This window comes from Pelodiscus sinensis, chromosome 1 (genome assembly GCF_052426305.1).
Source record: "Pelodiscus sinensis isolate ZL-2025 chromosome 1, ASM5242630v1, whole genome shotgun sequence".
In the NCBI taxonomy this organism is placed as follows: Eukaryota; Metazoa; Chordata; order Testudines; family Trionychidae; genus Pelodiscus; species Pelodiscus sinensis.
Window position 1 is genome coordinate 253,298,530 of NC_143052.1, and position 25,797 is coordinate 253,324,326.

The following is a 25,797-nucleotide window of genomic DNA, read 5'->3' on the forward strand; positions in this document are numbered from 1 at the left end:
CATCAGAAACCCACAATTACTGTTTTTTTGAAAAATTAAACAACCTGAAAATAATATTTAAACAACAAAAAAAACCATATTTCATTGATAGCTTTTTTAATTCTACAAAAGTATTAATCCCTACATTACAATAAATTGTTTAGCAATAAAAAATATTCAGAATCCCCATTCCCATAATGATTCGTTAGCGGTTGCTGTTGTATAATAATACTTTTCTTTTTATTATATTAATGAACTTAAAAGGTACATAGAGGCTTAGATAGGCATCTTTTTATCCTTTTTTGTATATGTGTGTGTGTACAAAAAATTAAATGTTGTCTCATAATTTTAGTAAAGATTTTCACTTTTGATTACTGAGTGAGGTATTCAATTTTAACCTATACTATATATGCTTATACAATGCCTATATTGTTTGTTTTACATTTTTAAAATAGTATTTTACATTCTTAATTTTTTTAAAAGGAATTTTCACATGGGGTGTGATTTTGCATTTTTTTTATTTCAATTAATTTTGAAATGTTAATTATAAATAAATGGTATTGTAATATCCCTCTTTACTTAAATGTCCATGGAGGAGATATTAATTTTCCTTTATATCGAATAAAATAGCTACAAATTAGAGGCCTGATCCTGCAAACCCTTATTCAAATTAATAGTCCTTCTTCTAGAAGTGGTCCCATATTACTCATATTCCCAGAACCACTCAAGATTGGAATCTCTCACGTGAGTAAAGGCTGCTCAGTCAGCCTACCTGTGTGAATTAAGACTATTCATGGCCCCAACCCTGTGTCAGAATCTGCTAGTGCAGACCCCTGCACCATCTGGTACCTTACTGATCCAATGGGACTCTGTATGAGTGCAGAGGTCCATGCTAGTGGATCTCAGTGGAAGATCAGGGCACATGTAAGTAAAGGTTTGTGGTACTGGGCTCTAACTTGTGGTTTTTTTTAAGTAGAAAAGTATTTTTAAAAATTCCCATTTAAACTAAAAGCTGGCTACATTGTATATAAATAAATTATTTCATATAATAATTAATATATATTACTATGGAAATGAATCATACACTTTTAATTAATTTAGCAACTAGAAAAAATTATTAGCAAACATATGCAACAGAATCATAAAATTTAGTGGTACATAAAAATAAATTTGTGAGCCAGTTTAGTCCACCACATTTTTATAAACAAGTTAGAATTGTTCAGATTATCACATTTCTTAGAAGAATTTGCCACAGAACTCAATTTTATTTTATTTCCTGTTACACAAGTCTTTATTTGTAATCCTAATGGCTATCCATTAGGAGATTCTGATACTCCAATCTACTATAGAAAAAATAATTTAAAATAGTTTAAAACTTTTAAGTATTTTTAAGAACTGTTTTGTTGAAAAGAATGCAAAAACCAGAACACTTCTTTTGCTAAAGTATTTACTTGTGTAGTTAGAGTAAAATTATTATTATATTATTTTATTATTGTTATTGGTTTTAATTTGCTTTATTTTTAATAGTTAAACTGGTAATTTTGAAATTGAAGGTTCTGTACATAATTCATAGTAAAGTCTACAAAGCTTAATTTCCAGGAAAAATATTTTAATTATGTACGTAACATTATAACGAAGACTTTTGATACAATACAAATAAAAATACCTGTATACATTATTTTAAAAAGGCAACTGCATTTCTTTATTAAAATTAGTTTTTAAAAATGTATTAATAGTAAAAATCCACTATTTGTGCCAGTGTGCCATTGGCAAACAGATTATAGAAAATATAATGTAACATTTGATTTATGGCCTGAGTTGCCTTTTGTCACATCTTATGTATCCAAACAACTGTATAATAGAGTTTAATGCCATGCAGGAATAAAGCAAATATTTTAAACTGAACTGTTGTTATTGACAAGTTACTGAGAGGGTGCAAAATTGGAAGACATTAAAATTTATGACCATGAAATCCTTTTTACAGTACCACTTGATATATCGTGCTTTAAATCAATACCTGTCAAGTCTTTAGGTAACTATATGATGGTGTCATTTTTGTCTTCTACAAAAGACTGCAAAAAGAGAGGAAAACCTATAGTGTTTCATATTTATATCTAGCTTCTCAGCATGTAGCACTGGAGTAGTTATAATGAGTAAGTCAGCTGTTAAAGCTTTATTCTAAGGTTTACTTATTTTTTGATATAAAGATTCCTAAAACTGATGACCATTTATATAGACAACACATTGATTTAAAGTCCATATTTTATGGCACTATAAAACATATGCTGCTGTAAAAGTAATCCTGTATTTTAAAAATTTACAGTGGTTAAATGATGATTGAAAACATCCAGTACATGCATGCACATTTATTGCAGAAACAATAGGCTGATTACAATGCCTAATTTAAAGGAAAATTAGAAGAAAATTTAGCTCTTATAGTGGTGATGCTCATATAAGCATTTAAATAAATAGAAATATCATTTTATATTGAGTAACTATATATTTCTGGAAAAACAACAAGGAGTCTGGTGGCATTTTAAAGACTAAAATAATTATTAGGGTATTAAAGCATAAGCTTTTGTGAGCTTCAGCTTACTTCCACAGATGCTGAAGATGTTTCTGAGATGTGTACACTATTTAAACTTCAAGAAACATATTTTGATTACTTAAAGGATTAACATTTATTGCAAGCCTATGTAAGTACTTTGTTGAAGTATTCTGGAGTTGCATTAATTTAGGAAGAGTGAATTTGGCCCTCAGAGTATCTATTTTCTGTGTATCCTGCTGATTAATTATTAACCATTTCTTTAGCTGCTTGAACTCTTTACCCCATTTTAGTCACACCTGTTGTTTTCAGTGGCATTAGTTGTGAATAAAACTAGCAGGACTTGACCCAAAAGATTTTAAAATACATGAGAAATAAGTAATCAGATCTTGTATTAACATAAGAACATCAAGATATTATTATCATGCTACTAGACAGCTGTATGAAATAAGGGGGTCTTTAAGCAAAAGCAATCCACAGCTTTCTGCCCAGTGGAAGTTCATGGTTTATGACTTCACATCTGACTGGACTGTTTATCAGATTATATGATGAGACATTGCATTTTCAAGATTTCCTGGTTCTAGCCATGGAGAGACATATGTAAAAACAAAGGCTATGAGTTCAAGTTAATGAGTTCTGCCTCTTCTGCAGATCTTTAAGTCTAATTTAGGAAGGCCAAAGACCCTCCATTATCAGTTAGGAATTAACTTCCTTTGGCACCCTAAATTGTCAAATATCCACTTTTTACTAACATCATATCTGAATCTTTCAACTTCGTATTTTTAAATAATTTGTAGCTCCACTGTTACTTCTCCAAAACCCCACCATACTGATATCAGATGACTTCCTATACACGTTCTGTCAGATCCCAAATATCAGAAGGTTAGTGAAGACCAAAATTTTCTAATTTATGCACCTAAATAAAATGGCCTAATTTTCAAAGCTACTTAGCACCCACAACTCAAATGGACTTTAACAAGAGCTGCAGATGCTCAATACCTTTACAAATTAGGTTGTTTTATTTATTCCTAAATAAATTAGAAAATGTTGGCCTAGGTGTCTTAACCATCAGCGGATGGTGAAATCAAAGAGCTTTGTCATATTCCTATTGACTTCAGCAGGAATAGGATTGGGCCTTTAAAGTCCACAGGGACATTAATATGTTCCATCACATTGGTACAGTAACAATTTTGCCTCTGAATCAAGATTCAGATTTTGCAAGTACAAAAGTTCAACAGAGAACAGGCAGAGTCTGTGATGAAGAGAGTCCAGAGTTACTATTAATTTAATGAGAGACAGGGTGGGTGAAATAATATTTTTATTATACCAACTTCTCTTGCTGAGAGAGACAAGCTTTTGAGTTTACACAAAGCTCTTGTTCAGGCATCCTGTGTTGTTTTTAATAGCAAAGTGTGAACCATTCAGACTAACTTTAATTTTCATTTGATAGTTTTGTTCAGATAATGAAAGTGCTTTGAAGTATCATGTGCCATTACTTTTACTTTGAAAAGTGTCATCTCTTGTTATATCATTACTTCAGGATATATTCTTTCAATAATGAATAGCTAATAAATATGCAACTGTCTTGAGTCTAATCTGAATTATAATTTTTGAAAGAAATAATTTAAAGTGTTAGTACTAATTTCTTAGAATTTTATAATGTATAGGAAATGGTACATTTCTATTGCAAAAGCACCGTCTTTTGGTTCTTGCAATGTGTCATTGGTGATAGTGAGTGATGTGAAATACCAATTACCATCAGTGTTACAGGACTCTGTTGCAAAGGAGCCTGTTGGCCTTGCAGTCTGCCAGTACCTGTAGGTGTCACCAGGTGCATAAGCGCTTACTGGGAGGGGAGCCAGAATATGGAAAATCAAATAAAAGAAAACAACATGACAATAACTTCCCTATACTAATTAGCATATTGGGGGGTTGATCTACTCCCTAACAATAAATAAATAAATACATTTAAAAAGACAGTAAAGTAATACAAATTTTAAACTGTTCATCACAGTCACAATATCACCTCTCATTTGAACTGTCAGGAGGAACCACACACGGTACATCTTATACTAAGGCTTCCTTTACACAAGTAGTGATATATTTGATATGATTTTGAAAAAGCAGCCTATGATTTTGCAGCCTGATTTTTTTTGTCTGCAATTTTAAAAGCATAAGTAATTGGGCGTGCTTTTAATATTACTGACTGATCAACAAAGGATCTGTGAACAGAAACTAGTTTGCAGGTTTAGTGACATAAAATGCACCTATATATATTGAGGAAAATACATAATTTTTTTAATACACTGTTAGATAACCATACCAGTGAAACCCATTAGCGCCCCCTCTCTTGACTGTCTACGGAGCCCATCTTCATCTCGGAAATCAATATAAACAATGTCTATAGCTTGTAGGTCGAAAGCCTTTGCTGTGACAATAACTTTTTGCCTGGCGTATAAAATATCATGAGTATCTTTACTATTTGTAGCACCTAAGAAAATAATGAACACAAAAAAATTAACTTTGTTTTTAAAATCTCATTTCAAACTTTTCAATAGAAAATGTCTTTGAGTTTTCATTTATATCATTTTTTAAAAGAAAAAAATTGAGGGATACAAAGGTATCCTGACCAAGTGTTGTACAGAAATCACTTACATAGTTTAGTTGAGCAAATATTAAACTTTTCCAGAAACAATATTTTCTTTGTGTATTAGCTTCAGAAATGTAAGGTATGATTTAGTTCAAATCATAGATCCTGAGACTGAGGACAATGGAAGTGTTGGCTGAGCAAGGGCTGCAGGATTCCATCTTCAGTAATTATTTGCTTCTATTACTTATTGTAATGGCACTGAAAAGCGTTACACCAAGAGAAGCATTACACAGATGGACATACTATGTCTAACAAAATGGTTAAAAACTCACACTGAGAACAGAATTGCACTTTCCTTGTTTGTGATTGTTGCCATAAATGATGTTCTTAGAAAAATATTTAAACTTTAATATTTGGATGGGAAAATTTGAAAAATTATGGGATGACTTTTGAGAGGGACAAAAGCATTCACAAGATTTCATGAGTTCAGTTTATCAGATAAAAACATTCTCATGAGAATCTTGGTGTGAAAAAATAAAAATCTGTTCTCTTTTCCTTAGGGTCACTGTTCAGATACGGATGCTCAATTTGTATAAATAATTTGTTGTTAATTGTTACATTAGAAAATGTACACATTTCATTATGACTTTGATCCTTCTCAATTGTACTTGTTGTTTTTAAGCAGTGCATACCTCAATCAGATTAAAAAGTCTTTTAGCAGATAATGTCTCTGTTTAGTAAATAATTTACAAAAGGAATTTTGAAATATTTCTGGCTTTGGAGGTACCAGTTTAACACAAGTCTATGAGGCGATATGACTGTTTTGATGTAGAAAGTATTTATAGTACATTTATTAAACATAATAAGGAAGTATTGTGAGTAATATCAAAATACACTTCAGTGTAAACCATGTTAAAAACAGACATGAAAATTTGTCTTGAAATATGTTTTTTGGGAGAATATACAGATTGATGGTCATATAAATATTACAGTTTAAAATAAGCTTAATTATTCAACAGGTTTTTAAATTTTAGCTACAGTTGTAACAAGAAGAATAGGAAAAAGCCGGTGTTTTGTAAATCACAGTTTTATCAAACTCTGGATTTCAAAATTTCAATGACATAATTTACATTAATAAAACTTATGCAGAAAAGTGGGAAAATGTACCAATATAAGTATGTGCAGAATCATATGTTTAGAGTTCTTTAGAGTGCAGTCAGGACAAGTGGTTAAAATACCATTGATATTCTCAACTACAAATGTCATACATTTTAAATAAATAAACAAGTCAGAACCTATGCTGGCACGAAAATCTTCTCCTCCAAAGACTACTGCATCCAAATGAAGGCCAACTTGGGATCCTATTCTTAATGTTTCTTCACAGACTGCCTTCAAATAAGAACACAACATTAATTTCTCCTGGAATGCAGGGATGACAGAAACATATTGTACCAACTCATTTTATTATCAAAATTTTGAACTCTTTCAGCTAAAATAGCTCAAACTAAACAAAATACTGTCACTACTAAACTGCACAGAATATCTTAAAATGATGCAGAGCAAAATCTAAAACAATATGTCTACATATGAACATATATACGGTAGCTACAGCATACAATTCTGGATTTCTTACCCTTTTTTTCCCCTTCAAATATGAATGAGCTTACCACAATGCCATGGATACTACTGTGATTGGCACTTCAGAAATGTATGTAATTACAGTAAACTAAGTACTTATTAAATACTGTCCAAAATAAGCACATGTACTTTACCTCAAGAGTTTATGCTTTGGCATGTAATAATTTTGCATCAGAAACAAAGACCAGAATCTCTTTTATTAAATAAATAATAGTTGGAGGTTTCAACGTGTTGTGGATTCCTTACTGGAAGAATTCTTTACTGGAGAATTTAAAATCTTTAATACTGTCAAATACAACTAAGAGATAGGTATGCAAAATCAAAAATGCAACAAGTAGTGCAGAGGTGTATTAATGTAAAAACAAGCAGCATTTAAAGGTATTATATATAAAAAAATACATGTCAACATTATTACTATTTTATAAAAAAAGATTTTGATATTAATAGTCTTGAAACATACGGTATGCCTAGAGAGACAGATGTAATTACAAATTGTACTACTGGGCATCCATATGGGAGAGCTGGTGAGATAAGAAATTAGTAGTACTAGTAGTATATACAGTATATTTTAAGATGAAACTCTCCTGCCAGCACCAAGAACTATGGTATTTATTAGGAATTCTACTATAAAATATCACAGACACAAAATTCTAAACAATTTAAATTTAAAATAAAATCTCTCTGAGTACTGACAGTGAATATGAATGTTTGTCTTGTAATATTTTAAATTATTTTCCAAGATATATTTAAGGTATGCAGTAAGAGTAAATGTTTTTTGCTATATATATACACATAGACAATGAGGCTTCTCAGCAGCTCTTGAAACACTTTATATATACAAGTTTTGAATTACTCTGAAACTTTTCTTTGAAGCTTTAGGAGAAGAATATTGCATTTCCAGTGAGTGCATTTGATTTTCCATTTCATCATCATTGGTATTCCCTGTAGAAACACAGGCTAAATACTGAGACTGGGGGCCATTTGTATTTCATGAGCATCAAGTCAGTCAATTTGCAAATAATACTGAGGAAGATTTAGAAAATCTTTATACAAGACAAAGAAAAAATATAATTTGAATTTAAGTGAGCCTGAGAATAAAACATTCATGTTGTTCAGATGTTGGGTACTTTAGAACTTCAGTTACACTTCTAAGTGCAGAACACACCTATGAGCACAAATATGAAATATTATTATTTGTTCTCAGAGCTATAATATGAATTTTGAAGTATTTTATAATGAGAATCCACAATAAAAACACTATGGTAAAATTACTGAAATGACGAAAAGTTTATTTATAAATACAGTTATAAAAAGTCAACTATGCTACTTACTAAACAATCAATTTTACAACAACAATTCAAGCTTTCCAGATAATTTCAAAGAATATCTCCATATTTTGAAAAAATCAAATGTAAAAGTAAAACAAAAATTATTTCACAGGGTTTTATTATATGGTCTTTACGTATTATCTGGTATTGGCATTTTACTGACATATTTTGGATTTTGTTATGGCCTTTACAGAAACAGAAACAAACTTTTCAGAGGACTGTAATCCCTTTTTTGTCATTGCTCCTATTTAGATACATTTCTTATTTAAAGGACATAAAATATTTAACATACATCTAGGTCGCCGATAGGATAAAATATGAACTCTTTACCACATCAAGGTTCCTTACCTTAAAATTGAGCAACCCCATTGCAGTTTCCACAAAAGGGATTAAATTCATTGGTTCTACAAGTGGTCGGCCTTTTAAGTGATATAAAAATTTGTCTGTAAACTAAAACCAGAACAACATTAAAAGTGACTAAAGAAAAAAATTCATTTACAAATATCCACATGCACATGCACCTTTTCAGACATTTCACCTGGCTGCAATGACAAAACAAAACCAGAACTGTAATAAAAAAATGCTCAAGCTTTCAACCATGTCTGTTCTGAGGCCTACAATTCTGAATTGCAATATTACCGTATATTTTGAAGTTTAAGGGTTTAATTGTAAAAATATTTACTTAACACCTAGCACCCTGATGGAGTTAAATGCAAATCAGCAGGCCCTTAAAAACAATCAAGTATTGATATACCTGACGTCCTGTTTTGTTTCATGTCTAATACTAACATCACTGTAACTGTTCCGCAGTCTTCTAAGTGGCATCCATATTATTCATTACGGCACCGTTACCCTTTGTTCACTAGGCTTTTCTTCATAATTTTTAGCTTACCTAGGAAGGCCTTAAAAAGGAAGTTTAATTCTTTGAAGACCAAAGCTTTCCAATTTTTTCCATGAGACCAGTTCACAGCTAGCTCTGAGCTGCCAGTGGGGTAGCCCAAATTCCAAAATCTATCATCTGGAAACATACAAAAGCTCTTGCACATATTTTTCTCCTTTCAAAAGAAAAAAAACCCCTATATTGTAAATCTATTATGTCTGTCTAGATCTAGTAATTTGTGAGGAGATAAACATATCACAGGTATGGTAGAAGATATTTTAGTAAATAAAGACAAAAATAACACATGCATCCATTTTAAATTTAAGGAATATGCAACCATTAATGGATATCAAAGGAAAAGGGAATTTTAATCATCTCTCCATTCAGTCTCAGTTGGGTAAATCATATCTAAGAGATTTGCATAAATATAAACCATCAAAGACTTTTCATCTTCAAAGGGGGTTTCAAGACCCTATAAGCTTTGTACTGTAATCATCACAGGTCACAACCCTGCAGGAATAAGGCTGCTATGGCAACATAAAAAACTAATGCTTAAGGCTTAGCATAATATTCTGACTAATAGAAAGGAAACTCATTTTAAAAGCTGGCAGCCTATTTACCAGAAGCTGGATTAGAGGTGTTATTTCCCCTTTTAGCTTCCCTCCCTCACCCCTCCCCAAAAGAAAGGAAAATCTAATCACTGAGATCTTTAAAAAGCTTTCGAGCAATTTGCAGTAACTTTACAATTGGGCCAAAATAAATCACAGCTTTTCGCGATGAAGAATTCTGCCTTCCCCACATTTTTCTGTGCATCATCATCATCATCATCAAAATCTCTTCTGTAACTTTTCTCCAAAGAAGTCAGCTAAAATATATAGAATTAAGAAAATCACAGCAATTCAGATGCATATATGTACAGTGTCTTAGGTAGAGCAATAGAAAATCGTAAATTTCATACAGGTCAGAGTAGGAACATTGGAAGCAGTGCACTAAAACAATTTCAGCTTTAGTTCTGAAGATCCCTGTATGATTTTGACTTTTAAAAATAATTTAAAAAAATGAATGGACAGTAGGGGTTGGTAACTTAGATGAAGGTTTAAATGGAAGAACTCGTTAGATTTCAAACATTTAAATAGCCACCTTGTTAGGTTTCTTTAAAAATGCTCCATTTTAATATCTTTTACTTTGAAGATAAAAAAGAGAATTTTTAATTAAATACTGTCTCCTTCCTCTTTCTTTTTATAATTTGTTATAAGCACTAATACAAAAGGTAACTAGTGGAGAAGTTTCAATTAATTTTTTCAAAAGGAGACGATTAAATGTTTCCGGCCTGGTAAAGTGTTCATTTCAGTGAGGGAGGGAGGGGGGAAAAAAGAGAGGGGGAAAAACACAAAGATTGGGGAGGGGATGAAGTAGCAGGCCTCAGCAATTCTTTCAATTCCAGTGCACACCCAATAGTGTGTTGGGAAGAATGCACACTGTTCAGGATTTGTGGGAGAATTGTCCCATGACAAAAGAGGGAGAGTTACGCTTGTTATAGTCCAATAAGCCATGCCAGTCAAACAAGTACCCATACTAGGGACAAAAGGAAAGCAAGAGATTCTCACACAAAAGAAAACAAGTAAGCCCATCTTTTAGTTGTGCATCAGCCTCCAGGTTTTATGTTTCACATAAAAAAATGAGCAGAAAAATAAACAGCAAAAGGCTTCTGTTATTTCAAAAAATTAAACATTTTTAAAAACTGTGTTATTAAATCCAACATGTTCTCTGTTACCAAAATGCAACAGATCAAACATACAGACAATAAGACGTAAGCTAGTGCTATTTTATTTTCAAATGGGATGATGATAGGTATGAAAATTAGCCATTGGGGGATGGGAGGGACAAAGTCTTCAGATTTCATACCAATGCAAAACCAATATTAGGTACTAGTGAGGCTCCTGTCATTTTGGAAGCATGAATATTCATAAATGACAAATTATGTCTAACACTTACATGGTTGTAAACCTTGAAAGGTATTTTCTAGTTAATTTAATTAAATCGTGGTGTAAGGGGACATACCTTCCATTAGAAACAGGGAAGACTGAAGGTACACTATTACAAATGGACAAGTACTGTAATATAACTAACATATTTGTTCAGTTTTAGTTACATATACTATCTTAAAGGCTTGATCAAGGTTAGATGTTGGGATTAAACCTGATAATAATACATCTTTCATTGCAGGTCACATAAATTTTAGATACTCCCTATACTTGTGGTTTTCAAAAGTATGGAACTGCATAATGAAACATTATTCCTTAGCAGCGTTTTGCAGAAATAATGGTATCGCTAAATAAAATGTACCTCTTCTTAACAATTAAAACAATTATAGCATAATTAGGCCTATTTCAAAGTTTTCTTAAGTAATTTGACATGCCAACCATTTACATTTCAGGTTTTTATTGGCTAAAAAGTCATTCATGAAACACAAACACACCTGTCAGCAATTAAAAAGGAAGAAATAGAGAACTGTTCAGGAAATAATATCTGTGGTAATTAAAAACACTAGTTAAAAGCTTCCTGTTGGTTCCTTTAGTTGCCCCAAAGGAGTGACCTTTTCCTTTCCCTCCCCATTTTTTCATATGTTGCTAACATGTTTTCTCCATCTACAACTTCCCAGGCATGTACATAAAACATATTGACATACAGAATCTTTTCAGGTGTCAGTGAAGGTTCAGAGTTTGATAGAATGGAACAAATCAAATGATTACACATTTTCTTCTATATTTTGATAACATATTGTAACATAGTTATTCTTTTTATCAATTACAGTGCTAAGAAAACTAGTTTTCCTTAAAAACTAATGTTGCTACATGTATGCTTGGTGTACAGCTCCAGACTATGAACATTTTAATGGAAATGTTAGTGTTTTCTTTCCTAGATACAAACATTGTCCCATGATAACATTCTTTGTAACTCTAGCTCATTGGTCCCTATGGCTCCTTCTAAATTGGCCCCAAGTCTTCAATCCAAAACTATGATTATGACAATTTGATAACTACTCACCCATCTTATTTCTTCAGCATTTTCAACTTTTGGCAGCATCAGGCTTGAAGGAAGAACACTGGACCTCAAAAGGACCTCGAGATCTTGTTCTGCAAGACCACTGGACACTGAATTGATCCTAACGCACTTTTCAGTTTGGCCAAACGCAAACTCTTTCAGTGTTTTCACAACTGTCAGCCTTGCTTCTCCCTAGAATATACATATTTTTAAAAATTAAGTTTATTTTCTCTTGATAGAAAAACTTACCGAGCAGAAATCATATCAAACTGATGAAAAAATGAAGCCAACAATATAAAAATCAATTTACCATAATATTAATTACTGTTTGCCTTTTGTTATACCTTTCATAGCCAATACCCCCAGAATGTTAGTTTTAGCAATCTATTTACAACTGATAGTAAATACTCAATTTTCACATCTGCTTAATAATAGGATTACTACAGTACTTGAAGAAAACATCAATTTCATGTTTAAAGGTATTGAAAAATGTCTAACAAACACAAATCTTTAAACTGGCATCTTTCTATACCAATAGTTTTCATATAGCCAAAAATGGAATAAGAGAATTGCATAAAATAATAATATTTTCAATTAATATCTGTATAATTCTAATGGACCACAATAACATTATAGTTATCAGTATGCAGACTTATATACTTATTTTTTGTTTTGATGTATCATTATCCTTTTTATTCATTAAGCTGTATGAATGCTTGCAGTTGAGTAGGCAACTCACACATGAAAGTAATACCATGCAATCCAAAATAATATGCAGATTTTTCTGGAAACTCTGACTGATAGTGAAAAAGATACTCTATGTTATCAACAAAAATAAAAACTCCAAAAACATTTTCCAACTGACACACTTCACAAAAATGGTGACAGAGGAAAGTTTATTTATCTGTCCAATACTTGATTTGCATTCAGAATACTTACATCCTTTGCTGAAATGAAACACTTCTATTGGCGTCAAGAAAAAAGGGAAAGAAAAAAAAAGAAAAGAAAAGAAAGCACTTGAGCTCACTACTTCCTGCCAATTTCAGTTTCAAAAACAAATTCCTTCAACTTGCCAACAGCCCTTAACAAATTCTCATTGTGAAAATGAACACTTATCAAAAGTAGTTTCATTTGTGAAGAGTTTTTATGGTACTAATAAAACTTTAAAGCTTCTGACTCATGATTACTTAAAAAACTGTTTTAACAATATACAGCCATCTGAACAGAAATACTTATTTAGAAAATAGGAGAAAACAGAAAAAAATCATCAAAGTTAATAATGAGACTAATACTAATCAGCAAGACAACACATGACAGTAGATTTAAACCAGACGGATACAAATCTCTGCCTGTGAGTAGAGGCAGAAGAGATTTCAAAATGTGGTCCGAGTTAAAGAGTGTGAGGAAACAGTAGCTTCCAGTTGTCAGGTCAGATCAGAATATGTCTCCAAGACCAGTTTAAGACAGCACTGCAGTGTACTGATTTACAAGACTTGGATTGCCAATAATTAGGATAAGTTTAGACAGAAGCAAGTGATTACTCTCACCAGTTAAAGTGAAAGAATAATGAAGCTGAAGGTTAATGAAACTTGAATCAAACAGCCTTCAGCTTTGTACTATCATCCATGTTTCTCCAAAGGTTTTAACATATGCCCATCAGCAGGATAGAAAATGACAACACAGACACACCCCTATGCTATGATACAAGGCTATATTCAGAGGTCATTTCATTAAAATATCAATACAATCAGAAACGTTATTGCTATTGTAAATGAATTCTAGCTGCCACCATTATGGAATCAACATACACATAGTTTACTGAAACATATTTAGCTGGAAAAGGACTCCAAAGGTATCTACTATTGTTTGTCTTCTGATTTCTTCAAATTGCACTATGTGATGACATCACCGGCTAATTCAAATTCCACTAAATTTTCATTGTCAGAGCAGCAATAGTTAATTTCTTAGCTGATCTGAAAGTTTGTGATCTGGTGTAGAGTGATAGTTTAAAACACATTCTCTAAACCAATTTATGCTCTTAACTAATGCCAGATAAAATGATCACAGTTTCAGTACATAATGAGCCACTTTAAAGATCTTCCAAAACTGTGCAATAAAGAAGAATCCAATTCTAATTGAGCACATATAACAGTAAAACTATACACTCTGATTTTTTCCAAATTATAATAGTGAGCAGTAGGCATTCTTGTTAGTTGTTTTCCCCCTCAGACTGTAAACCCCCATCCCATAAAAACACAGATCATGTCCTTCTAGGTATATATTTCCACACAAAACACTTATTAACAGGCTGTTGCTTTTAGTAATTTACATAAACTAAATGTGCATCCCTTTGGTACATATCCCAAAATAATCAATAACATCACTGAATTTGTACCAACCAACAAGGATGTTATTTTTTCATATTTTAATAGAGAAATATGTTACAGTTTTGCTAACACACGCATGCCATCTGTTGGGTTGAAAACAGATTCACTTTCTTAGAACGATTACATTTTAGTTGTGTCCGCTTCAGAGATAGAGATACCCCAGCATTGAAGAAGATTTTCTCCTTGATGAAATCCACCTGGTCCTCATGATCTCTAAATCCCAATTCAGTTATGTACATTTTAATTATGGACCAGTCTGGTAGGTACCAGACCAGACTGGTAAGTATTAGCTACTCAGAAGATTCTGAGTACTTCAGCCATTCCTGAACAGGATAACATGTCCCTATTTAAATCAGTGGAAAAACTCTCATTGATTTCAGTGGTGCAGAATCAGGTCCACAGACAGGATTACCACACAAAATGTCATGGTTAAACAGGAAACTAAATGAAAAAAAAAGCACAAAACATGGATGAAAAAGGAAGAAAACTGTTTCTGCATCATTATGCAATAAAATAGTTTTTATTATTACATAATATATGAAAAAGCTCAAACTTTTAGTTAATCTACTCTCAATTTAATAATAGAGAAAAGCTTTTATATTTGCTGCAATCATATATATACAGGTTATACATAGGCCTTTGGTGTAAGAATAAACCTCTTTCTAAAGACATTACCAAAGCCCTACTACAAATGGTCAGACTTAAATAAATTTGCTCTGTGCTATATGTCAGCACTGTATCATAAGATAATTGTCTTCAATGAATGAATGAATGCATAAAAAGGAGAAAACCTGATAATTCAATAGATTATTCCCTCCCAAAATAGTCTGGGATTATTGTAGCCCAATTAGTATCTGGATTCCACACACATTGGATGCTTATAAAATAGAACGAGCTAGAAAGATGACTGACACTTCTTGTAAATAGTGATATTACTATAGTACATTAGAGTGACATCTTTCACTTGATAATCCATTCTGTGCATATTTAAATGTAGAAACAGTAGCTAATAAATGTATTATTATATTCATTCTAATATTTGATTCTCCATAGGGCACAGTTTGATTTTTGTTGCCATGTACTGCAACCAAATTGGGAAGATAAAGGTTTCGATGACGTAGCACTGCAGATAAATCAACCATCACCAAGACACAGAGACACTGAAATTAAAGAAGGGAATATGCGTGCAGTTGGTTCAATTGGCACCCATTAAAGCTAATAACTAATCATCTTCACAAGTTTCTAGCTCTGAATTATCAAATCTGCAAAGAAAACAACATCCGTCCACTTTTACACTCCAGTGGAAGAGGTGGTCCCTCGCGGCAGGGCTGCACAGTCTCGCCATCTGGAGAATAAATCGAGTGTGAAGTACAGTATAGTTTGGGACCAAGCTCCGTGGCGGCAGCTCAGCAGTTAGTTCATTAGTTCCAAACTTCCAGGGATTAGTGCGGCATCAATTCTACTGTCGGATAGGATAAGACAGACAGAATACGACATTCAAGGAAGAATGTGACAACTAAGAAGGAGCCCCTTGGGCTTATTTATAAAACTACGTAATATAAACACACCTACATAAATGACTTAAATAGTAGCATTAACACCGTTTCAGAACATCTGAATTAGCACCCTTTTTATTTTAAATTATATGTCAACATATAGAAATTTCAGCTTTGAAACAGGAGCAATGCCATAGAACTAAAAAAAAACAAACCTCAAAACACAAGCCCCCCAATCCTCCCAAACACTGGACACAACATTAATAAAGAAATAATTAAACAAAGACCCTTAGATTTATGGAATTTTTGGTATTAGGTCAACAAGGATAAGAGTTATACTTTATATATTCTTTTGTATTTGATAATATATTCTACAAACAAATCTCTCATTACTGTAATTGTTAGAGTTGTATTATCTTTGGGATGGGAGTGGCTAGGCATGTATCCCTATAAACATGTCTTGTGTTTTGTGAGTTATATCTCTATTTCACTTTATCTTCCTGGATAAACTCAGTAATTTTTTCTCAAGACCTTCATTCCTTAATGAAAAGACAGAATAAATACAAAATAAAATGAAGAGGAGGTTAAAGTGAATAATGAAAACATGTTAAAACTGATGTCTGAGACATTAGCCTTTTACCATCTCTTTGCTTTAACTCTTCATATTGAAATACAAAAATTTCATCTGCTACAATGGTAGACCAGAAGATGTCCTGTACATGACAGCCTTAACGACTTTGTATGTTTCACACAGCAACAGAAATTAATCACTATAGTCACAATTAGAATTATGTTTTGTGACACTATTAACATGGTTAAAATATGCAATTCTGATTTAATATTACTTCCCTATAGTGGATTTTTAAACAACTTGACACTGATAAATCTTTTATTATTTTTATTAGTGAGCGCTGCATAAATCTAGATTATGTCTTTTTCCGGATCTGACTCTTCAAAATGCCCTTGAATATTCATAATAATGAACGTTACTCTGGCAAAATTAGTTTGTGCAGAGGGAAAACCTGATTTTTTTTATAAGCTCTGGTTCAACAGAGGTGATAGTTGTGTAAAATAAAACATTAGGCCTCTTGGTTTCAGGTTTACAGCAGAGAATGAAAATGGAACAGAAAATCATATTTATTTTCAAGAAAGCAAAGAAAAATGTCAATGCAGAACAATTTGTTTATCTGCTGAACATTTCTCAAAACAGTAGACATAGTTCATAATATCTATTTTCTATTTTGCACCAGTCCAAAATATGAACAAACCTCTGAAAGTATATTCTCGTCTGGCTTCTAAGACTTTCAGACCAAAAAACTATCTAAAAACCCCTCATATAAACAGTAAAGCGTTCTTTACTGAAATCCATTTTTTTATCTGTTTTTTAATTCAATTCGTTGTTTGCAAGATTTTTTTAAGACACATGAAGTGGTCTCATTTATTTTGAAACACATTTTCTTTCAATAAAATAAAACAAGCAATTTATAAGAGAATGTACTGAAAACAAAAGATAAGGAAAAAGGGGGGAAGGTTTCAGAGGAGAGAGGAAACCTCTACTCAGTGTACTGTATGTTTTACACAGGATATCAGATCACAATAGTCCCTTCAGGCCTTGGAATCTATGAATCTATGTGCTTCTTTTCTTCTTCTGCAGTTTTGGCAAATAAATATTTAGGTAATTACTGAGAAATACAATCCTCCATCTTCTCTTTTAGAACCCCTTCCCTGAAGCCTTAAAAGCTTTTTTCTCTAGCAATTTGTTTTTTTGAGACCTTCTTCTTTTACACTGTCCTTTTCCCTTATCTGATGAGAGACATTCATTAAAACACAATGATTTTTCTTACTGTATGCATCTATAACATCTGCCTCTTTCTCTCTGCTCTACTAAATGTATTTATATGCTCTCCATGGTCTATCATCTTGAAAACTGAAGCCCATTATTTCAATAACCTGCATTATGGACTAACTTGTAAAGTTAATATGCTTTGCTAGGAAATGTAAAGGCCTTACTCCTACAGCATTTTATTAAATGGGGTTTCTTTCCAATAATCAAACAATGCATTCTTGAACAGCATTTTTCATATTTTTTTCTGTTTTAAAAGAACAGTACATTTTAAAGCTCTCTAAATGTATTGGCAGCTCTTCCTTTGATTTAGGCTCACTGAGCTTCCTCACCTCCCCCACTCCAGTGTGGAAATGAGTGGACTCCTGAAGTTACTCAGTGGCATCCACCTGACATCATCAGAGTTGGACAACTTCCATATATGACCGTCAGGAGGTGTCTTGGCTTGAATCGCCACAGAAGTGAGGGAATCAGAAAATTAAAATCTGAATTCCACAAGGTCAGCAGCCCAGAATCCAGGGTTTATGTATCCTGATTAAAGTTCCTGGATGCTGGACTACGTAAATTTGCTGAAACTCTGAGGAGCCACGATAGCTGCTGCTGAGAGAACTATTGCAAGTGATTTAAATATTTTTTACAAATTGTGTGTAATTTTTTTCCCGACATTTATATCTTTCATATAATCAAAGCAATGTGGCATTTTAAAAGGAGGTCACTATGATGAGATGTATACAAACATGCCTGTAGTCTTAAAATGTAGCCTAAATCTCTCTTCGTGTGCAATAACAATACTTAGCTCTCATGGCACTTTTCATGTGTGTGAACATTGTGGCTGTGTCTACACCGCACCCCTTTTCCGGAAAAGGGATGCAGATTAGACACTTCAGAATAGCAAAATCCGCGGGGGATTTAAATATCCCCCGTAGTATTTGCATTTACATGGCTGCCGCTTTTTTCCGGCTTGGGGATAAGCCAGAGAAAAGCGCCAGTCTAGACGTGATTCTCTGGAAAATAAGCCCTTTTCCGGAGGATCTTTTATTCCCCCGCGGATTTTGCTATTCCGAAGTGTCTAATCTGCATCCCTTTTCCGGAAAAGGGGTGCACTGTAGACACAGCCTGTATGTATTTTGATTTATGCATTTAGATTGTGTGTAGCACCAGTATTCAAAAGTTGTGTGATAAGCGTGCTATGTACGATAGGTCCAATGAGAGAATCTTGTCCACCCACTGAGGAGGCTATTCTTCTATCTGCCAACTTTTATAAACACTTATGAAAGAGATGTAAACAACCTTTCAATTAAAACAAATCAAACTCACACTATTTTCAGGTGGCTGCAAGATGTACTCTTTACTTCTCCCTCACCCCCCAGCTTTCTGAGGGTGCTTTTCACTGTGTGACAGATTAGCATCACAAATGAAAATGCTTTAGAAGCATTAGTGTTAATTAGTCTTCCCGGACAGTATGAATGAGCTGCTGTATGATGAAATGATGCAACAAAATTTTTTGTCTGATGTAATCAATAATGAAACACTGCAACATTTTTTATAGTGTCACAGGAACTCAACCATATGTCCTCATGAATTATTTTTATGTAAAAACAGTGGCATAATATGTAACAAGCTAAAAATGAAAATGTTTGCAACTCATCTTTTTAAAGTAAGTGTGAATTGAAAACACGTCCATTTTTGTTGGCATTCCTAATTAATATTATCAGCATACTCCTCATTCTAGCTAAATATTAGCAAGAGAAAAGTGACTTGCTCCATGTTCAGTAGCTGATTGTTGATGCAATTATTTTAAGTGAAGGACAGATCAAGGGTCTCAAAGACCAGAGAAGATTTATGTTCTAAACAGCCATTTAGTCATCTCTTCATTATTTTAATACAATGTCCAAAACCAAAAATACATAATAAATATAGGGAAATGAGGAAATACAACATAAAAGAAAAATTAAAAGGCCAATAAAAGTCTAGATGGCAGGGGAAGTACAGCAACTGAGAAACTAGAATTATATGATGCATCTGTTACAAAAATAGATGCTTCAGTGGGGGTACTCAAATTGTATGACAGCTCTATAAGTAGAAAACACAGAGGGCCAAACTACTTATCCTTGTTTATTCAGCAATAGCCAGCCCATAAGCATCAACAAGCTTCACAAGACCTACTGTGGACCAGGCTAAGGAAGAAGAGTCAGCGTGCTGCAAATGGAGGAGGGAACCTGCACCCATTCTGCAGGCTGAAGCCATAGAGCTGCTTGCTTAGTGGTGAAGAACCCAAGCTGATGAGAATTCTGAATGCGCAGTCCATCATTCATCCAGACCTGGTCTTTCTCTCTCCCCTCTGCTGGGGCTGCAGGGATAATCACTGCCCTCGGGCCACAATATCTTGATGTGGAAGGGTGAGAGTCAGAATGGGATGCTGTCCATTTAAAATCACAAAGACAGATCATATCCTTCAGCAGACAATGTCAGAGATGTTTCCTTGGTGGGAAGGTGCACTGTCTTATATCCACTAATTCCAATATGTCTTGGGGATGGGGAAATCTACCTCTTGATAGCTTTCCAAATTGCTGACAGACAGTTTAAGCTTGGGGTATTTAAGGAACTCTGAGTTTTGTTGATACCTAGTATTTCACTTTTGAACTATTGTTTTGTTCTTGATTGGCGTGTCACATGTAGTGGACAGTGTATCTGCTAAGAACTGATCCCAGCCTTGCTCAGATAATGCTTTCTTGCCAAAAGCATTAGCTGAAATATTCCAAACCCTTATCTTTAGACAAAACATCAGCATGTTTCTGTCTGCACTTGATTTGGCCATCGCCCTTATATAATTCCCACAACTGTTTAAGTTTACTATCTTTTAGAATTCTGGAATGTAAATAAACCACTGTATAGATACATGTTCTCTGATTACAAATTTCCTCCCATACATAAAAATGGCCAATAGCTTTAATAGTTGTCATAAAGCTATTCCTGGTGGCACAAACATTTCTCTTTGCAGCATTGTGAAAGTCTATATTAACCAATTGCTTTCCCCATACCTTCTCTTTCTTGAAACAAAACTATCTGTAATATGTAAGTACTTAAATCTTTCTCTATCAGGCAAGGTGTTTTAAAATAAAGAAAAGCCAGCACTTGGCACAGTCACATGTGCTTTTCTGAACTCCACAAATGCTGATTTGCACTTCTATGAACAATCAAACAGTTTTCCATACTCTATTAATTTATGCAGTGTTTTTTCTATATTGGCAAACTGTGTAATGATATTTAATAACAGGAGGAGGGGGCTCTATAAGACTCCTTATACCTGAGAGGTCAGTCAGCTCTGAATTGCCTCTGTGTTGTTTTTTTATGAGTGGACATGTTTTTCTTCCTGATCAAGTGGCCAAGAGAAAGCACATCTGTATCAAACAGTTTCCATTTCCTTAGATTCAATTTTAATCTATCAGAGGGCTAGCCGTGTTAACATGGCTAACCCTCTGATACTTGTCACCAATGCAAGGCACTGTATTTAGCTGTATGGAGTGGAAATCCATCAACTTCATGAAGAAACTTGCACAACTACAGACAGATATCATCTTCCTCTCCAAATGCAAATGGATGGACATCATACCAAATGGACTGAAGGCGAAAAATCCATTGCAATCATCATACTGTACAGACTATGGTGAGAGATTGTGCCAAACGCTCTCAAAGAAACTGAGGAACCACCTGATCAGCACACTGTACAGCAAATAGGAAAACATCAAAAAAGAGCTCTCAGATCTGGAGACTCTCGTAAAAAACCAACCTTTCACACAAACTTGCTTGGACTTTACTAAAACAAGAGGGGAGATTTATATTGCACACTTCACTTCTCTACAGAGGAAAAAGAACTGTAAGCTCTCCAAGCTCCTACTTGCCACATAGGGCCACAATAGTGGTACCTTTAACTTACCCAGCAATATCGTCAATCTATCCAACTACGCACTCAGCCCAGCAGAAGAGTCTGTCCTATCGTGGGGACTCTCTTTTTGCCCAACCACTCCCACAAACATGATACAGTTCTGCGGTGATCTGGAAGCCTACTTTTGCCGTCTCCAACTCAAGGAATACTTTCAAGACAACACTGAACAGTGCACTGACACGTGGATACCCTCCCACTAAAGTACAAGAAGAAGAATTCTGTATGGACTTTTCCTGAGGATCGAAATGACAGACCGGACCTATACATAGAATGCTTCCACCAACGTGCAGAGGCAGAAATTGTGGAAAAGCAGCATTGCTTGCCCCATAACGTCAGCCATGAAGAATGCAATGCCATCCACAGCCTCAGAAACAACTCTGACATTATAATCAAAGAGGCTGATAAAGGAGGAGCAGTTATCATCATGAATAGGGCAGATACCAAAAGGAGGCTGCCAGACAACTCTCCAATGCCACATTCTGCAGGCCGCTTTCCTCAGATCCCACTAAGAAATTGCACCATCTGCTCAAGACATTCCCTACACAAGCACAGGAACAAATCTACACAGACACACCCCTAGAGCCCTGACCAGGGTTATTCTATCTATTACCCAAGATCCATAAGCCTGGAAATGGACACCCCATCATCTCGGGCATTGGCACTCTCATTGCAGGACTTTCTGGATATGTGGACTCTCTACACAGACCGTACGCCACCAGCATTCCCAGCTATTTCTGCAACACCACTGACTTCCTGAGAAAACTACAATGAATTGGTAGACCTTCCAGAAAACACCATCCTAGCCACCATGGATGTAGAGGCTCTCTACACCAACATGTAGATGGAATACAAGCTGTCAGGAACAGTATCCCAGACGATGCCACAGCACAACTGGTGGCCAAGCTCTGTGACTTTATCCTCACACACAACTATTTCAGATTTGGGGACAATTTATACCTCCAAACCAGTGGCACCGCTATGTGCACCCGCATGGCCCCACAATATGCCAACATTTTTATGGCTGATCTGGAACAACGCTTCCTCAGCTCTCATCCATTAGTGCCCCTCCTCTACTTACGCTACATTGATGACATCTTCATCATCTGGACTCACAGGAAAGAGACTCTGGAAGAATTTCACCGTGATTTCAACAATTTCCACCCCACCATCAACCTCAGCCTGGACTAGTATACACAAGAGATCCACTTCCTGGACACTACAGTGCAAATAAGTGATGGTCACCTAAACACCACTCTATACCAAAAACCTACGGACCGCTATGCCTACCAACATGCCTCCAGCTTCCATCCTGGACACACCATACGATCCATTGTCTACAGCCAAGCACTAAGGTACAACCGCATTTGCTTCAACCCTTCAGACAGAGACAAACACCTACAAAATCTACACCAAACATTCTTGAAACTACAATACCCACCAGAGGAACAGAGGAAACAGATCGACAGATCCAGACTTGCACCCAGAAGCCTCCTGCTACAAGACAGGCCCAACAAAGAAAATAACAGAACACTACTGGCCATCACTTACAGTCCTCAACTAAAACCTCTCCACCGCATCATCAGCAATCTACAACCCATCCTAAACAATGATCCCTCACTCTCACAGACCTTGAGAGGTAGACCAGTCCTCCCCCACAGACAACCCACCAACCTGAAGCAAATTCTTACCAGCAACTATACACCACACCACAGTAACTCTAACTCTGGAACCAATCCCTGCAATAAACCTCGGTACCAACTCTGCCCACATATCTACACCAGCGACACCATCACAGGACCTAGCCACATCAGCCACATCATCACGGGCTCATTCACCAGCACATCTACCAATGTAATATATGCCATCATGTGCCAGCAATGCCTCTTTGCCACATACATTGGCCAAACTGGACAGTCCCTATGTAAAAGAATAAACGGACACAAATCAGATATCAGGAATGGTAATATACAAAAACCTATAGGAGAACACTTCAGTCTCCCTGGACACACAGTGGTAGATTTAAAAGTAGCCATCCTGCAACAAAAAAAAAAACTTTAAAAGACTTCAAAGAGAAACTGCAGAGCTATAATTCAACTGCAAATTGACACTATCAGTTTAGGGTTAAACAAAGACTGTGAATGGCTAGCCAACTACAAAAGCAGCTTCTCAACTCTTAGTATTCACCCCTCCATATCAGCTGTTAGAAGTGGGCCTCATCCTCCCTGACTGAATTGACCTCATTATCTCTAGCCTTACTCTTGATTGGAACTCTTTTCTTAAGCCTGTATATTTATACCTGCCTCTGGAATTTCCACTACGTGCATCTGATGAAGTGGGTCTTTGCCCACGAAAGCTTATGCTCCAATAAATCTGTTAGTCTATAAAGTGCCACAGGACTTCTTGTTGTTCTTGCAATTTCAATCTAGTATTTGCAAGTTTATCATGGTCAATTTGTAAATATGTGATTCTTGTTCAAAGGATTTAGCAAACACCAACACATCTTTTATAATAGGGTGGCAGAGTACTTACCATGCTGTACTCCTCACAAGACCTGCTGTTCAAAAGCAACAGGAATATTGGGCAATCAAGAACTAAATGTTTTCATTCTATGGCCAGCATTTTAATACAGAGATTTTTCCCATTGACCACTTGCCCTCTTCTTGATAATCACACGATTCTCCTGGATTTATTTTCAAAATCTTCTGGCAACTACTGTAATTTGTCACATGCATGAGTAATATTAAGAAAATATTTAACGTGGCTGTAGCTGTTTTAATTCAGTTAAGAATAATGAAACAAGTAGAAGCCAGCACACTGTGACCAGCCAGCTCTCTGACTGTAGAGTGGGAAACTCTGATCTTGAGAGCATTACTTTAAACTGCTACAGCCTTTCTCTTGCTACAAAAGGAGACTTCTCTCTGCCTTATGGATCTGTTTCTCTGTTCATAGCTACTTTAATGAAGATTCAGGGCTGGATTCAGTCTAAAATGGATTCAGCCACAGTAATCCAGGTCTCCATCTTGTAGAAAGTCCACTTACAGGAGGGCTGTAGTGATGCAAGGCACCCAGAAGTTCCATTTGCTGTCAGCCAGTGCAAACCAAACATTAGGTTTAGCACATCCTCTGGGCACACTTCTACATGTAACAAAGTTACTTTCCCCTGAGAGAACCAGTGAATGGAGAAGCACAGTGCTAATGCTATCCATCCTTCACTGGCACTGGCAACTTGTCTATGGGGTGCAGCAAACTGCATCTCTAAACAATGATGCAGTGACTACAGTGATACAAAGACTGTATCATATACATATATATTCATTCCTTTCATGGGAATGTTCCAGGACTGAATTTGAAGAATCTTTTACTGGCATTTATTATGGTGTTAGAAACATTGCATTCCCAACCTAATATGAATGTAATTTATTGTATCAGTCTCTCAAACACCAGACTCAAATTCCACAGGTTCAGCTTTTAAGATGTATTTTCCTCCATTTATGGGCTGGTGTTTCCTCCCAAATCAGTGTCAATATGAATCTAATTTCACTGGTCAATTTTGTCAGATTCGTCAATTTGTATAGGCTCTCTCATAGCTCATGTGGACTTCTCTCCTCCTTGCGCTGGACTCTGACAACTGAACCTAATGACTGGCCCTCAAACCATTTATCAAGGGCTTCCACTAAGGCTAGAGAACCCTTCCCCTCTCCTCCCTGGAGCAGGGCCCCCAGTGCCCTGGGGCTGCATGGGAGGGTTTGGCCCCAGGCTGTTCCCAGCACAGCTGGCTACGATCACTGCCTGGGGAAGCTGTCATCAGCTCCCAGTGTATGCAGGGTGGGGGGGAGCCAGCCCTGGGAAGGTCAGGAGGGGACTGAAGGGGGGCAGGGCAGATAAGGGAGGTGAGAGGGAACAGGGATGTGTGAGGCACTGAAGGGAGCTTGTGGGGAGGTGGATTCAGGGGAGACTTATGGGGCAGATGGGAGCAGGGGTGCAATGGAGGGAAACTCTGAGGGGGGGGTCACAAGGAGGGAAAAGGGGAATGTGAGGAGGGGAGGGTGGGGGGAGACTGTGGGAGCAAGAGCAGCCTGGCTGGGGAAGGGAGAGACACAGGGCAGGGGTTGTACAGAAG

General features: G+C 35.4%; 1 protein-coding gene and 1 pseudogene across 2 annotated transcripts in view; one reads left to right on the forward strand and one right to left on the reverse strand.

Moving 5' to 3' along the window:
- CLYBL (citramalyl-CoA lyase) overlaps nt 1-25,797 on the reverse strand; it is a 260,497-nt gene that overhangs the window by 19,078 nt on the left and 215,622 nt on the right. Inside the window, exons 3-6 of one of the 2 annotated variants that reach the window (XM_075918756.2) lie at nt 12,009-12,197; nt 8,429-8,530; nt 6,410-6,503; nt 4,848-5,015 (exon numbers count right to left, since the gene is read on the reverse strand). In XM_075918756.2, the coding sequence (XP_075774871.1) occupies nt 4,848-5,015; nt 6,410-6,503; nt 8,429-8,530; nt 12,009-12,197 (553 nt within the window). Of the gene's footprint in view, nt 1-4,847; nt 5,016-6,382; nt 6,504-8,428; nt 8,531-12,008; nt 12,198-25,797 lie in introns of both variants that reach the window. The other variant, XM_075918755.2, reaches the window with a different exon arrangement.
- Nucleotides 22,486-24,272, forward strand: LOC149525733 (uncharacterized; annotated as a pseudogene).